The 16,673-nt window shown below is 46.5% G+C and overlaps 1 protein-coding gene across 1 annotated transcript in view; it reads left to right on the top strand.

Moving 5' to 3' along the window:
• The first annotated feature begins 207 nt into the window (after nt 1-207).
• rnmt (RNA (guanine-7-) methyltransferase) overlaps nt 208-16,673 on the top strand; it is a 30,917-nt gene continuing 14,451 nt past the window's right edge. Inside the window, 5 exon segments of the mRNA XM_055634346.1 lie at nt 208-243; nt 246-359; nt 4,540-4,675; nt 5,431-5,556; nt 12,293-12,408. Coding sequence (XP_055490321.1) covers nt 223-243; nt 246-359; nt 4,540-4,675; nt 5,431-5,556; nt 12,293-12,408 — 513 coding nt within the window. The 5' untranslated portion in view covers nt 208-222.

The raw sequence follows: 16,673 nt of genomic DNA, 5'->3' as shown, positions 1-16,673 counted from the left end.
GGTAGGGGTAGGGGTAGGGTTGAGGTGTGGGGGTGAGGGTGAGGGGGGGGGGTGAGGGTGAGGGAGTCGGCGTCTAAAAATCACGTCTCCATGACAACCGATAGAACCGGAACAGGAAGTTTGACGGCCGAGAGACGGGGGTCAGAGGTGACCGGTGGACCGGAAGTTGTGCTGAGGATCAGCAGCAGCTGTTGGACGGCGGTTTGGTTTGGTGCAGCGAGGATGAGCGGCTGGACGGGTATTGTGAGCGGGGCTGCCGGCCACCAGGGAGCGGCGGCGGCGGCGAAGAACGGGAGCGGCCCAGGAAGCGCCGGCACAACGAGGAGGAGGAGGAGCAGCAGGCGGGCCGCAAGGCTCAGGTGAGGCCCGGGTCTCAGCCCCACCTACACCTCGGGGCTTATTCCCCCTTTGGGTCATTCCCCTCCCCCTCCCATCACGGTCTTCACCCCCTCGGGTCACCCCCCCCCCCCCCCCCCCCCCCCCCCCCCCCCCCACCCCCCCACCCCCCCACCCCCCCCCCCCCCCCCCCCCCCCCCCCCCCCCCCCCCCCCACTCCCCCCCCCCCACCCCCCCCCCCCCCCACTCCCCCCAACACAATACTCCAAAATCTCCCCCCCCCCCCCCCTTCCCACCCCCAACCCCTCCCCCCCCCCCCCCCACACCCCCAGCCCCCCCAACAATCAGGGTTCTTTTCACCCTCCCAATCACTGGACCCCACTCCCCACCCATCAAGGTCTTCACCCCCCCACACCTTCCCCACCGAAGGAAATCCCCAACCCCCCCCCCCCCCCATCCCTCCCAACAATGTTTTCTCCCCAGCAGGGTCTTCAACCCCCCCCCCCCCCCCGGTCTTCCCCCTGTTCTCTCCAGCAGGGTCTTCCCCTCGCAGGCATGATGCTCGCCGCTGGGGTCCTTCTCACCTCCAGCTCCCACCCCCCTCAACCACCCCCACCAGTAGGATCTCCCCTGCAGATCTTTCTCCCACTTCTATCTCCAGTGTCTCCCTCCCCCCCCCCCCCCCCCCCCCCCCCCCCCCCCCCCCCCAATCAAACTTTTCCCGCACCCCCCGCGTTTCTTTCCTGCCACCCTCCATCCCTCTCCAGTGGTATCTTGGGTAAGGTTGGCTGGAGACAGGTGTGAACCCAAGAGATATATAGTTGCGAACTGTTAAACTAGTTAACCAACTTTTAGTGGAGTATAAGGGGGGAGGGGAAAGGAAGGTTTTGTAGAAGTTACTTAAAATTAGAGAATTCAACGTTCATGCCATTGGGTTGTAAGCTGCCAGAGAAATATGTAGCGCTGTCATCCAATTTGCATGTGGCCTCACTCTGGCAATGGAGAAGGTTGTGGACAGAAAGTGCAGTATGGTAAGTGGAGTTAAAATGCTTAGTAACCAGAAAATTCAGTAGGCATTGGTCGACTGAGCGCAAATGTTCAGCGAAATGGTTCCTGAGTCCATGCTTGGCCTCGCCAATATACAGGAGCCCACATTGGGAACACTGGATGCAGTAGCTGAGGTCAGAGAAAATGCATGCAAATCTGTCTCACCTGGAAGAACTGCTGTGGTCCTTAGATAGATGTGAGCGAGGAGGTATAAGCATTACATCTCATGCAGTTGCAGAGGACGGAATCTGGAGATGGGGTGGTTTGGGTGGGAAGGGACGAATGAACCTAGGAGTGTTCTCTACGAAAGGCCGCAAGGGCTGGAGATGGAAAGATGTGATTAGTGGTGGGATCACGTTGGAGATGAAGGAAATGTTGGGGGTTGATGTGTTGCCTGCAGAGGTTGGTGGGGTGAATGCTGAGGACCAGGGGAACTCTGTCCTTGTTGCATCTGGGGGGAAGGGAACGAGAGCGGAATTATGGGACACAGAGAAGCATATGAAGAACCATCAATGACAGAAGGTAGAGACCACTTTCACCAAAGAATGAGGATATCTCAGATATCCTTCGATGGAAAGTGTCATCTTGAAAGCAGATGAGACGGAGGAATTGAGAGTAGGGGGTAGCATCTTTGCAAGAGACAGGGTGGGAAGAAATGTAGTCCAGATAACTGGTAGCTACACATTTGTAGTAGATGTCAATTGATAGTCTGTCCCCTGTGATGGAGACAGAGAGATCAAGAAAGGAGTGAGAGATGTCAGGGATAGTAGAGGTGAATTTGGGGACAGGGTGGAAGTTAGTGAATTTAATAAATTCCCGGTTACTAATCACTAACTCCCATTCCGACATTTCTGTCGTGGGCCTCTTCCATTGCCAGGGTGAGGCCACATGCAAATTGGAGGAACAGCATGTCATATTTTGCTTGGGTCGTTTACAACCCGGCGGTATGAACGTTAAATTATCAAATTTCTGATATCTACAAACACCACCCTCTCCCCTGAGGTAATCTGGTGCTGACATCCATTTGTCCTGGTATTTTCTCTGCTTCCAATTCTTTCCCCGCTCTCCCTGCTACAATCGGCCTGAAGAAGGGTCTTGACCCGAAGCATCACATCCATTTACTCCAGAGATGCCGTCTCACCCACCGAGTTACTCCAGTATAATGTGTCTTATCTTTGGGCTATTTTTAATTTGGATTTTACATATATTGTCAAAAGATTTATACATCTACACATCCGTGTCTCTTTGCTCCACACCCCTTTAAGTATTGAAAGCTTTAAAATATCTTCCTCTTGTTAAAATGGCACAGCTCCAGTTTTGTGTTAAGTTTCATGTTCCATACAGTGTCTCATGTCACCACTTTGTCGACTCCCACAAGATTTATCACTTTCATTGTTTGTGTCATTGGAATTTTGTGTACCAGGCCAAGAAACGCAGTGCCCTGTTACCACCCCTCAGAGCAACACTGCTTGCCTTACTCCCGCCAGAAAAACAACCATTCACCACCATTTGCTGTTTTCTGTTCCTCAACTAGTTTTGGATCGATGCTGTCACTGCCTCCTTTATTCCGGAGGCTGCAACTTGTCATAGGGTTGAGATAGAGAGATACATAGAAAGTAGAACAGTACAGCACAAGATTGGACCCTTCGGCCCACAATGACTGTGCCAAACATGATGCCAAGACCAACCCTTATCTGCCTGTTCATACTCCATATTCTTCCATACAACATGTGAATAGGCCCTTCGGCCCACTGAGTCCTCGCTGATCATCAACCATTCTGTTTATACTAATCCTATGCTAATTTAATCCAACTTTATTCTCTCAATATTGTCTTCATTCCCCCCAAGATTCTACCAATCACCTACACACTATGGCAGTTTAGTGGCCAATTAACCTATCAACTTGCACATCTTAGGGATGTTGGGAAGGGGTTACTGGTGCACCTGGAGGATAGACACACAATCACAGGGCTAATGTGAAAACCTCACGCAGATGTTACCCGAGGTCAGTATCAAACCCGGGTCTCTTGAACTGTGAGGCAGCAGCTCTACCAGCTGCGACACTGTCCCACGCCACAATTATAGAATACAAATTGCTGGCGTGACTCAGTGGATCAGGTGGCTTCTCTGTGGAACATGGATGTGTGACGTTTCAAGTTGGGGCCCTGCTTCACACCAGTATCTGCAGTTCTTTGTCTCACTATTATCCACACAGCGAACTCGCACTGAAGTGAGAGGAAGCGAGTGAGGAAGTCTGAAGGGGAAAATGCACACCAGCCGGCCATCAATCGGATCTACCTTGTGCCCATGGAACCCTTCCTGTCATCAAAGCCTAGGAGTGGTGTGACAAGTTTGATCTCTCTGCCCAACTTTCTGTCCGTAAACCTCTTGCCCTTTAACCCTGGCAGATATGCAGCATAAAAACAGGCCCTTTAGCTCACTGCATTTGTGCCTGCCATCATGATTATCTCTACTAGTCCCACTTGCTGATATTATTTGCCTATCCCTCTATGTCCTGTTCATTCAAATTCCTGTCCAGACGACTCTTAAATGTTGTTACTGTACCTGCCTCCACCACCACCTCTGGCAGCTCATTCCAGATGCCAGCTACTCTGGAAAAATTACCTCTTCGATTCCCTATAAACGTCTTAGATACAGCGTGGAAACAGGCCCATTGGCCCAACCTGCCCACACCAACCAACATGTCCCATCTATACTAGTCGCACCTGCTTGCGTTTAGAGCATATCCTTCTAAACCTATCCTATCCATTTACCTATCTAAATGTCTTTCCTCTCGCCTTAATCCTACGGCCTCTAGTTTTAGACACTCCTACTTCTTGCGTGTGGCGTGCGCAACCTAAAGTTGTAGGACAACTTGTTCTATGTGATCTTATTTGATTGTGCACGCCGGGTTGATTGCATTCGTGGAAACGGGCGGACCATGTGAAGGTTGCAGTCTTCCACCCCACCCTCCTACTAGGGGAAACGGACTCTGTGTATCTACCTTATCTATGTCTATCATGTGGTCAAACTTATTGCAAGACTTATTTTCAAATATTAGTGGATATCGTATATTAATGCTGCAGGAAGTTTAACAATCTTGTCCACCATAATGCAAAGGAATTATTAATCTTTTAATTCTGTTTCTTTAATCAGAAATTAGATGGGGGACACTGCAGTAAAGTGGCTGCACATTACAATGAGCTTCGAGAGTGCGGATTGGCAGTGCGCAATCAGAGTCGAATCGTTTACATGCGCAATTTCAACAATTGGATCAAGAGTGTCCTTATTGGTAAGCCCAAAGTTTGACTTTAGAGGTATAGCACGGAAACATGCTCCTTTTGCCCACTGAGTCTGTGCCGACTAGCGATGACCTCGTACACTTGAGCTATCCGACACACCAGAGACAATTTCTAGTTTTTTTTACTGAACTAATTAACCTACAAACTACATCTCTGAATGTGGGAGGAATCTGGAGAAAACCCATGTGGTCACTGGGAGATCATACAAACTCCATATAGACAGCACCCGTGGTCAGGTTCAATTCCGAGCCTCTAGTTCTGTAAGGCAGCGACTCAAGCACTGCACCATTGTGCCGCCTACTTGTTTTACCTTTCCATCTCAAGGAAACAAAATGAAACAATAGTTTCATTTAAGAGGCTTTTAGATAGGCACTTAGGCATGCAGGGATATGGATTGCATGCAGGCCGATGCGATTGTTATCTTTTGTTATATCATGTTTGGCACAGACCTTTTGGGCTGATGAGCCTGTTCCTATGTTATACTGTGTTCTCTGTTAACGGTTTCAGATTTCTGCCATTTTTAAAATCACAATACAAGGATCTGAAAGGGGAACAATTTGTAATGCGGCAAGTGCCTTAATTTGAGCAAGATCACAAGTTAAACCAACTTTCTGGAGGACCTATATAAAGTTATTTGTCATTTTACTGTCCTTTTCACTCTGTAGATACAAAATATTAAAAGAAACAAATTATGAAGTTTTCAATGAATTGTGACTAATTGCCCACATCTTGCCTTTTCACTTAGGAGAGTATCTAGAATTGGTGAGGCGGAAGAACAGGCGTAACATCTCTGTCCTGGACTTGGGCTGTGGAAAAGGTGGTGATTTGCTAAAGTGGAAGAAGGGGCAAATTAACAAACTGGTTTGTGTCGGTAAGTAATATGACATAGAAACAACATGTTGTCTAGGATATTGAACCAGGACGGTTTTTACAAAGTAATTGGTTTGTGTGTTTTTTTTTAATCTTTTAAGTTGGCACACATTGAATTAGAAGAAACAATATGCCAGGAGATTGCAGACAGCTGCAGATCAAATAAGGATGTTGTCGGATTTTTATTTTCCCAATATTGATTGGGAAATTCATCGAGTGAAAGGTTTAGATGGGGTGCAATTTCTCAAGTGTTCAGGAGAGTTTTCTCCAGCAATATGCAGAGGGCCCCACACTGAGAAGGTAAGTGGATGAAGTGTTCGTGGAGGAGTTTTTTAGGACCAGTGACCATTTTTGATTAGGTTTAAGTTTGTAATGGATAGGGACAGAGAGGGACTAAAATGCTAAATTGGGTACACCAACTTTGAGGGTATGAGAGAAGGTCTTGCTCAAGTTGATTGGAGCAGGTTGTTTGAGGGGAAAAGGAACATCAGCCAAGTGGGATGTTTTTAAAAGTGTGTTGACAAAAGCTCAGGTTATGCACGTCACTGTTAGAGTGAAGGGCAAGGCAGGAAAATGTGAGGGAGCTTGGATGACAAGGGAAATTGAGGCATTGCCCAAGAATATGCATGGGACGGGTATAGGCAGCTGGGATCAAGTGTATCCTTGAAAAAGTGTCGGGGATTAACGAGCAAACTAAAAAAGGAAATCAGAAGAGCCACAAGGGGCCAGGAGATAGCTCGGGCAGATTGTATTAAGGACAATCTCAAGAGATTTTATAAATAGATTAAGGGAAAACGCGTAGCTAGAGAGAGAGTGGAACCCCTCGGGAATCAAAGCAGTTAAATCTGTGTGGCACCACAGGAGATGGGCAAGGTCCTCAATGAGTATTTCTCCTCTATTTGTACCAAAGAGAAAGGTAGGGGGATGGAGGAACTTGAGGCAGTCAATGGAAGTGTTTTGAGATGTCAGTATTAAGATCAAAGAGTTGCTGAAGGTACCCTTCCCTTGTTATGATACAGAAGAGGTCAGTTCCCAGCAGAGTCATCTCAACAGTCACGTTGTCCTTTTCTTGCTTCTCTGCACCCCTGTCCTTTATTTTAGTCACAAGGAGCCGTTTAATACAGCAGCATCTCTTTGTGGTGTGAGAGGAAACCAGAACATCCAATGAACACCCACAAGGTCAAGGGGATGATGCGCAAATTCCCCAAATGTAACACACAAGGTTTGGATTAAAATTGGATTGCTGGAACTCTGAGCCAGCAGTAGTTACTGCTGTGCTATCCCTCTGACAATGGCAGGCTCTCTCCCTGTAATGAAGATGCACTGATATAGGGAATTACATCATTTTGATGCAGAAGATGAAGGAATGGCGATCATATTTGCAAGTCAGGATAGTGCGTGGCTTAGTGGTGACCCATGTCTATTGTCATCTGGGTGGTCGAACTTACGGTTTTGTTGTATGCAGATGAAGACATCTTTGCAAGTTGGAGACACAAGACACTGCACATGCTGCAATCTTGAGGAAAAAACAGTGCTGGGCAAAAATCAGCGGGTCAGGCAGCATCTGGAGAGGAAATGGACAGATGATGTTTTGGTTCTGGAGCTTTATTCAGACAACCATTGCAAGTTGATTCAGTGAGCGCAGAGGTCACAGCTGTACTCATTGGGGGGGTGGCAGGAGTAAAGGATCAGGATTGTGCACTGGGTACTGGTCTAGAAGCCAACTGCCCTACATGGGTAGGAAGGAACAGCAAATGCTGGTTTAGATTGAAGATAGACACAAAATACTGGAGAAATGCAGCATCTCTGGAGATAAAGGATGGGTAACGTTTCTGATTGAGACACTTCTTCATACTGACGTGAGACTGACTGCTCCAGTCTGAAGAAGGGTTCTGACCCGACACATTACCCATCCTTTGTCTCCAGAGATGCTGCATTTCTCCAGCATTTTGTGTCTATCTTTGCCCTATATGGCCCTGATCTTACTGACTGTCTTGGAAACGGATTTGGGGGCGGGGAGATCCTTTTTAATGGTCTGCCACTCATATTTGACTTGTTTGACTAATCTTCTGGAATTTTTTGAGGGTGTTACAAGTAAACTATTATCTGAATGCTGCCCGATTAGGAAAAGGGGAGATGCAATGAGACCTGGGTGTCATGGTACACCAGTCATTGAAAGCAGGCATGCAGGTGTAGCAGGCAGTGAAGAAAGCGAATGGCATGTTAGCATTCAAATGAAAGGATTTGAGTATAGGTGCAGGGAGGTTCTGCTGCATTTGTACAGGGCCTTGGTGAGACCACACCTGGAGTATTGTGTACAGTTTTGGTCTCCTAATCTGAGGAAAGACATTTTTGCCAGAGAGGGAGTACAGAGAAGGTTCACCAGACTGATTCCTGGGATGGCAGGACTTTCATATGACGAAAGGATGGATAGACTCGGCTTGTACTCGCTAGAATTTAGAAGATTGAGGGGGGATCTTATAGAAACTTACAAAATTCTTAAGGGGTTGGACAGGCTAGATGCACGAAGATTGTTCCTGATGTTGGGGAAGTCCAGAACACGGGGTCATAGTTTAAGGATAAGGGGGAAGTATTTTAGGACCGAGATTAGAAAAACATGGTGAATCTGTGGAATTCTCTACCACAGAAGGTAGTTGAGGCCAGTTCATTGGCTATATTTAAGAGGGAGTTAGATGTGACCCTTGTGGCTAAAGGAATCAGTGGGTATGGAGAGAAAAGCAGGTACAGGATACTGAGTTGGATGATCAGACATGATCATATTGAATGGTGGTGCAGGCTCGAAGGGCCGAATGGCCTACTCCTGCACCTATTTTCTATGTTTCTATGAATGTACAGTTCCATCCATAATGTTGGGACAAAGACCCATGATTTATTTATTTGCCTCTGTACTCCACAATTTGAGATTTGTAATAGAAAAAAATCACGCGGTGAAAGTGCACATTGTCAGAGTTTAATAAAGGCCATTTTTATACAGTTTGGTTTCACCATGTAGAAATTACAGCTGTGTTTATACATAGTGTCCCCCCATTTCAGGGCAACATAATGTTTAGGACACATGGATTCACGGGTGTTTGTACTTGCTCAGGTGTGTTTAATTGCCACCTTAATGCAGGTACAAGAGTGCTCTCGACATCTAGTCTTTTCTCCAGTCTTTCCATCACATTTGGAAACCCAAATCAACTGTTTGGAACAAGATTAAGAAGAAAGAGTGTACTGGTGAGGTTACTAATCGCAAAGGGACTGGCAGGCGAAGGAAGACCTCCACAGCTGATGATAGAAGAATTCTCTATAATAAAGAAGAATCCCCATACACCTGTCCAACAGATCAGAAACATTCTTAAGGAATCAGGTGTGGATTTGTTAAAGACCACAGTCCACAGAAGAGTTCATGAACAGAAATACAGAGGCTACACTGCAAGATTCAAACCACTGGTTAGCTGCAAAAATGGGATGGCCAGGTTACAGTTTGCCAAGAAGTACTTAAAAGAGCAACCACAGTTCTGGAAAAAGGTCTTGTGGAAAGATGAGACGAAGATTAAATTATATCAGAGTGATGGCAAGAGGAAAGTATGGAGAAGAGAATGAACTGCCCAAGATCCAAAGCATACCACCCCATCTGTGAACACGGTGGTGGGGGTGTTATGGCCTGGGCATGTATGGCTGCTGAAGGAACTGGCTCGCTTATCTTCATTGATGATACAACTGCTGATGGTAGTAGCATAATGAATTCTGAAGTGTATAGACACACCCTATCTGCTCAAGTTCAAATAAATGCCTCAAAACTAATTGGCCGGTGATTCATTCTACAGCAAGACAATGATCCCAAACATACTGCTAAAGCAAAAAAGGAGATTTTCAAAGCTAAAAAAATGATTAATTCTTGAGTGGCCAAGTCAATCACCTAATCTGAACCCAATTGAGCATGCCTTTTATATGCTGAAGAGAAAACTGAAGGGGACTATCCCCCAAAGCAAACATAAGCTAAAGATGGCTGCAATACAGGCCTGGCAGAGCATCACCAGAGAAGACACCCAGCAACTGGTGATGTCCATGAATCGCAGACTTCAAGCAGTCATTGCATGCAAAGGATATGCAACAAAAATACTAAACATGACTACTATCATTTACATGACATTGCTGTGTCCCAAACATTATGGTTCCCTGAATTGGGAGGGGGGTGGGGGGGACCTATGTATAAATACAGCTGTAATTTTTACATGGTGAAACCAAAATGCATAAAAATGCATTCAAATCTGACAATGTGTACTTTAACCACGTCTATTTTCTATTACAAATCTCAAATTGTCGAGTACAGTGGCAAATAAATAAATGATGGGTCTTTGTCCCAAACATTTTGGAGGGCACTGTATAAGGGAGAGCCAGTCGATGTGGTGTATCTGGATTTTCAAGAATCCTTTGACAAGGTCCCAGACAAGAGATTAGTGTGCAAAATGAGAGCACATGGTATTGGGGGTAGGGTATTGACATGGATAGAGAACCGGTTGGCAGACAGGAAGCAAAGAGTAGGAATTAACGGGTTCCTTTCAGAATGGCCGGCAGTGACAAGGCTCAGTGCTGGGACCCCAGTTATTTACAATATATATTAACGATTTAGACGAGGGAATTAAATGTAACATCTCTACGTTTGCGGATGATATAAAGCTGGGTGGCAGTGTGAGCTGCGAGGAGGATGTTTTGAGGCTGCAGGGCGACTTGGATAGGTTGGGTGGGCGGACAGATGCATGGCAGATGCAGTATAATTTGGATAAATGTGAGGTTATCCAATTTGGTGGCAAGAACAAGAAGGCAGATCATTATCAGAATGGTGTCGGATTAGGAAAAGGGAAGTGCAATGAGACCTGGATGTGCTTGTACATCAGTCACTGAAAGTAAGCATGCAGGTACAGCAGACCGTGAAGAAAGCAAATGGCATGTTAGCCTTCATAGCGAGAAGATTTGAGTACAGGTGCACAACCTTTTATCCGAAAGCCTTGGGACCAGAAACTTGTCGGATTTCGGACATTTTCGGATTTCAGAATGGAAGATTTTTAGCGTAGATTAGGTAGGTAGCGCGGGCGGCTTGAAAAGTCTGGAGCAGCTGCCTCCTCCCCGGAGACCGGGAGAATCATTGCATAAATGTTAGTCAGTTAGTTTGGAGGGATTTTATGTGGTGGTGGTGGTGTAGGGGTGAAGGGGGAAACTTTAATTCTTAGTCCCCTACCTGGTCGGCGACTCCCAACCTCGCGGAGCTGGGGGCTCCGTCCGGCCGCGGGCGGCGCCGGTTGTAGCCCCGACCCCGGCAACTCTACCCCTGGCTGCGAGGCGCTCCAAATCCAGCGCGGCCCGCGGCCAGACGTCCCAGCTCCGAGAATGTCGGGAGTCGGCGGCGTGCAGCGCTGGGATACCAGCGGGGAGCGAGCAATGCCTTACCGGGTCGCCGTGCGGCAAGCTCCGGAGCGCTGTGGCCGCCTTCTTCCAACATTCGCGGAGCGTCGCTGGATTTGGAGCCGCGGAGCTGGGGGCACCACCGGCCGCGGGCGGCGCCGGTTGCAACTCTACCCCTGGCTGCGCGGCTCCAAATCCAGCGACGCTCCGCGATGTTGTGTGTCGGCGGCCACAGCGCTCCGGAGCTTGCCGCACGGCGACCCGGTAAGGCATTGCCCGCACCCCGCTGGTTTCCCAGCGCTGCGACGCTGCCGACTCCCGACATTCGCGGAGCTGGGGCGTCCGGCCGCGGGCCGCGCTGGATTTGGAGCGCCTCGCAGCCAGGGGTAGAGTTGCCGGGGTCGGAGCTACAACCGGCGGCCCCACCGGCCACAGCGCTGCGGAGCTTACTGCACAGCGACCCGGTAAGGCATTGACCGCTCCCCGCCTCTCCGACCAGGTAGGGGACTAAGAATTAAAGTTTACCCCTTCACCCCCCCTAAGCAATGATTTACAGATGTTTAAGCGTCTCCCGGTCTCCAGGGAGGAGGCAGCCGCTACAGTAGTACAGACCTGGGTTGACCGTGGGTCGTTTTGGGTCAGGTTTGGCGCCAAACGCGAGCTTTGGTGCGCAGACGACATCTGGAAAAAATGGTCGGTTTTCGGAGCTTTTCGGTTTCTGGAACACCGGATAAAAGGTTGTGCACCTGTATAGGAGCAAGGAGGTCCCACTTCAGTTGTGACAAGGTCCTGGTGAGACCACACCTGGAGTATTGTAAGTAGTTTTGGTCTCTTAATTTGAGGGAGTTCAGCATAGGTTCACCAGGTTAATTCCCGGGATGGCTGGACTGACATATGATGAAAGAATGGGTCGCCTGGGCTTGTATTCACTGGAATTTAAAAGGATGAGAGGGGATCTTATAGAAACATGTAAAAATTCTTACGGGATCGGACAGGCTGGATGCAGGAAAAATGTTCCCGATGTTGGTGGAGTCCAGAACCAGGGATCTGGTTAAGAATAGTTAAACCAGTTTAAGTGCTGAATGGCCTACTCCAGCACCTATTTTCTAGGTTTCTATTCGGGATGCGGGATTTCACACCACCCTCAGATTGGGGCTAGGTATTGGTCTATTATCCCAGAGAGATGGTGCCTCCTGTACTGAATTCATGAGAAATTTGGAGGATAGCAAATGTATGAGCTAATGTTGTAGAAAATTGATGTAAAAAATGTATCTTTATACTCATTTCTGAATGATTACTTGAACATTTCTCACTCTTCCCTCTCCTAACAGATATCGCTGACATTTCCGTGGAACAGTGCACTAAGCGATACGCTGACATGAAATGCAGAGGCTACTCTTATGAACCTCTCTATGTTGCAGAGTTTATAAGAGCAGACGGCACCAAGGTATTATCCTTTAAATACTGGATTGTCCGTTCGTTTGGATTAGTGCCAAATCCATTTCTGACATATTGTTATATCTCGTGAAAAGCTCTGTCTGTTGATCTTTCAAAGTATGGGGTACAGTTTCTTTTTGGTTTAAAACCAATGATAATGGTAATAGCATGCATGAATTATAGAAGAGTTGAAAGTTTGTTTATATAACAAGGCTTTTGGCAACCAGTAGCACTCACTGTCTTTAATACTCCTCAATTTATGTATTTGGCTTTGGATTCACCGTTTTTAATGCTTCAGCCAAAAATAAGCTCAATTAGTCATAGTCTTACAACACTGAAACCAGGCTCTTCAACCCAAATCAAGCCTTAGATATAGTGTGGAAACAGGCACTTTGACCCACCGAGTACGAACCGACTAGTGAACATCCTGTATGCTAACTATCCTACACGCTAGGGACAATTTACAATTTTTTACTGAAGCCAATTAACCTCCAAACCTGTACATCTTTGGAGTGAGGGAGGAAACTGGAACACTCGGACAAATCCCACGTGGTCACGGAGAACGTACAAACCCCATACAGACAGCACACTAGTTTACATCAAGGAAAGTCAAATCAGTTGCTAGAAACAAGGAACTACAGGTGCTGGTTTACAAAAGACCCAGTGTTGGAGTAACTTAAGAATTCAGGCAGTATCACAGATGAACATGGAAAGGTGACGTTCTCTCTGGACCCTTCTTTGGACTGAATTAGTTGCTATTTTGCTGTGTATTTTATCATGTGATTGAGGGACATTGTGCCTTCCTGGTGAGACTGATCTTTCCAACCAGGCTGAAACATTCAGCTTTGTATTGATTAGTAGGACTGGATGTTACAATCCCTAAGGTTCTTCACCACAACTGACACCTGATATTTTTGGGGGTGACCACTAGGTAATTTGCTACCAATCAGACACATCTTCAGTTGTGTACCTCAACATCACTGGGTGTTTCTGCCTTTTATTACAAGACACCCTCAGTCGAGGCAAGCCCACCACAGGGTGATCAGCCCTGGGTGTGTCTTGTGGTTAGTCTCTAGATGGTCACGTGGCAGTCCTGACAGCATCTTTTCTCTTCAGCCACAGCCAGTGACTGCTCCGTTCTGCTTTTTTTCTTTCCATCTTTCTCTCTACCGCTGGTTGGGCTTTGGACTTTTGTCCGTTGGTGGGACAGTACTTGGTTGAGCTTCGCCTGGGGTGCTGATACCCTGTGGACTGTGGTGGTTAACCTGCCACTGGGCTTCACTCGACTGATTTGGCCTACCGCTTAGAAGTTAATGGTCAATATGAGGCCCCACACCAAGCTCTCCCAGGCACTTTTCCCTGCCCTGGTGGATCTTGAGACCCTTCTCTGATGTTATCTTTTCCCAGCCACGGATGCAGCTTCGTAGCTTATGTCCTGCCGGGGCTGCTGCTCTGTCAATTGCTGTGCTAGTTCTCTTATTCATAGTCGATTTCTTCCGTAGCAATATACAGGTGGATCCAGAACGCTGATTAGCGATGGATCCTGCTGGCATGAGGAGCTAGCCCATGCCAGCCCCGGTGGGGTCTATTCCCTCCGGTCAGCAGTCTCTCCAGGCACCTATTTTCTAGGTTTCTAGGTCTTTCCCTGGTTGTCAGCTGCCCTTTCGCAGCGGGCACAGGTTTGATCCAGATGTTCATATTGATTGGTAGGACTGGATCTTTCCAACCAGGCTGAAACATTCAGCTTTGTAAATGCATTAAATGCAATTTTTAACTGAAGGAGTGTTATAGTGTATGATACAACTCGGAATGCATTTGGCTTTTTTTGCTTATGTGTTGGTTCTTTGAAAAGAGCTGTCACTTTGGTCCTGTTTTTCTTTGTTCCTTTCGCTCTGCAAGGTTTTGCCCTTGAGTATTAATTCGATTTCCTATCAAATTTGCTTCCACCACCTCGGGAGGAACAGTCCCAACCACAGTGACATATTGCCATCCAAGAGAAGAAGATGAATTATTTCTAATCATAGCCTGTCTTGAGGTAGTGTGAGTGGGTGAAGATGAATGAAGCTGTCAAGAAAACTGAATGCGTGCTTGAACTGTGAAAGGCAGCAGAAAGATTGCTGGAAATCTGAAATAAGATAGGAAATAATAATTTAATTTCCTCTAATTGCATTGCCCTAAATGACAATCTCTGATTAAGAGGCATTCATTTCAAAGGAACGGGATATATCACCAATGTCCCAGTTTTCCTCGTTGCGGCTTTTGCATTATTTTTAATTTGCACTTTCTATGCAGCTGTAACACTATATATTCTGTTTCCTTCCTCTTTTGTACTGCTTCAATCACCCATCCACACTAGCTCTATGTTATTCCACTTTTGTATCCATTTCTTACGCATTAGGAGCTATTTACAGAGGCTAATTAACTTACAAACTGACAGATCTTTGCGATATGTACTCATGAATGGTGTGGTTTGCTTGGATAGTGCACAAATTAGGACGCAGGGCAGCACAATAGCGCAGAGTTACTGCCTGACAGCACCAGAGACCCGGGTTCGATCCTGACTACGAGTGCTGTTTGTTCAAAGTTTCTGCGTTTTCCCTCCGACAGGTAAAGTTAAGTCTAAAACAAAATTTTCTACTGTATCTCGATACATGTGGCAATTTCAATCTGATACCGATTTCTCTCTGCACAAAAGCATTTGTCAGTCAGACTTTCTTGATCTCCATTACAGGCATTATCTTGTGATCTTTCCACCCCTCTCTCTGCAACTTAAAACATTCAGCAGTATTACTTCATCCAAAAATTCTGGAAATGCTTATCAGACCAGGCAGCATCCATGGTGGGGGAAGGTGAACATTTTAAGTTGATGGCATTTCATCAGAACTGGAAAAAGACTGAGAAAAATAAGTATTAAACTAGAAAGTGGTTGCAATGGTGGAAAGTAATTGCAATGGTGAAATGCAAGGGAGATTAATGACAAAGATTAAGATCTTGTTATTTTCTTACTACTTCAGTTTGGATGAAGTAGTAAGCAACTGTAACTCATATTTCTCTTACCACAGATGCTGCTTTACCTGCTGACTATCTCCTGCATTTTCTTGCTTTATTTCAGATTTTTGTTATCTTTAGTTATCACGGTTGCGCAACTGGCAGAGCTGCTGCCTTTCAGCGCCAGAGACATTAGTCGTCGTCTGTGCGGAGTTTGCACCTTCTCTTCATAGCCTTGTGGGTTTCCTCCGGGTGCTCCGATTTCCTCCCACATCCCAAAGACATATGGGTTTGTGGGTTGATTGGCCTCTGTAAATTGTCCCTAGTATGTTGGGAGTGGATGAGAAAGCGGGATAGCATAGAACTAGTGTGAATGGGTGATGGATGGTTGGCGTAGGCTGAAGGAGCTGTTTGCATGTTATATTTCAATTCAATCTGTTACTAGAATTCGTCACTGAAATTTTCTTATTTACTGTATCCAAAACTTTTAATGATTTTAAGTTGGCTATATTAAATCTCTCCAAAACCTTCCCTGTTCTAGGGGGAGTATCGCAGGTTTAGGGATACTCCCCCTAGAGCAGGGAAGGTTTCGGAGAGATTTAATATAGCCAACTTAAAATCAGGAGAGGTTTAGTCTCCTTGTGACTAGTCTTTGTAATGTGGTACCATTCCAGCAAACATAATTTTACACTCATTATGACAGCCTTCCTATTTTATTAAATGGTGAACTGACTTTCATTAATATGACAAAGGGCAAGATGGATAAAGATTTACTTCACATGACAGACATGTTACTTAAAAGTAGCAATTTGGAACAAAGTGGTATTTAAGTGAACTATAAATTGATGGTTCTTTTTGCAGTAGGAAAGAACTGCAGATGCTGGTTTAAATCGAAGGTAGACAAAATGCTGGAGTAACTCAGCGGGTCAGGCAGCATCGCTGGAGAGAAGCAATGGGTGATGTTTCGGGTCGAGATCCTCCTTCAGACTGATGTCAGGGGAGGGGGCGGGACTAAGATAGAATGTAGTCGGAGACAGTAAGACTAGTGGGAGAACTGGGAAGGGGCAGGGGATAGAGAGGGAAAGCAAGGACTATATGAGTTTAGAGAAGTCAATATTCATTCTGCTGGGTGTAAACTACCCAAGCGAAATATGAGGTGCTGTTCCGCAAATTTATGCTGGGCCTCACTCGGACAATGGAGGAGGCCCAGGACAGAAAGTTCAGATTGGGAATGGGAGTTGAAATGCTGAGCCACCAGGAGATCAGGTAGGTTAAGGGACTGAGCGG

Source organism: Leucoraja erinacea, chromosome 4 (assembly GCF_028641065.1).
Source record: "Leucoraja erinacea ecotype New England chromosome 4, Leri_hhj_1, whole genome shotgun sequence".
Classification (NCBI taxonomy): Eukaryota; Metazoa; Chordata; class Chondrichthyes; order Rajiformes; family Rajidae; genus Leucoraja; species Leucoraja erinaceus.
The sequence above is the reverse complement of the archived record's forward strand: the minus strand, read 5'-3'. Positions and strand labels throughout refer to the sequence as shown.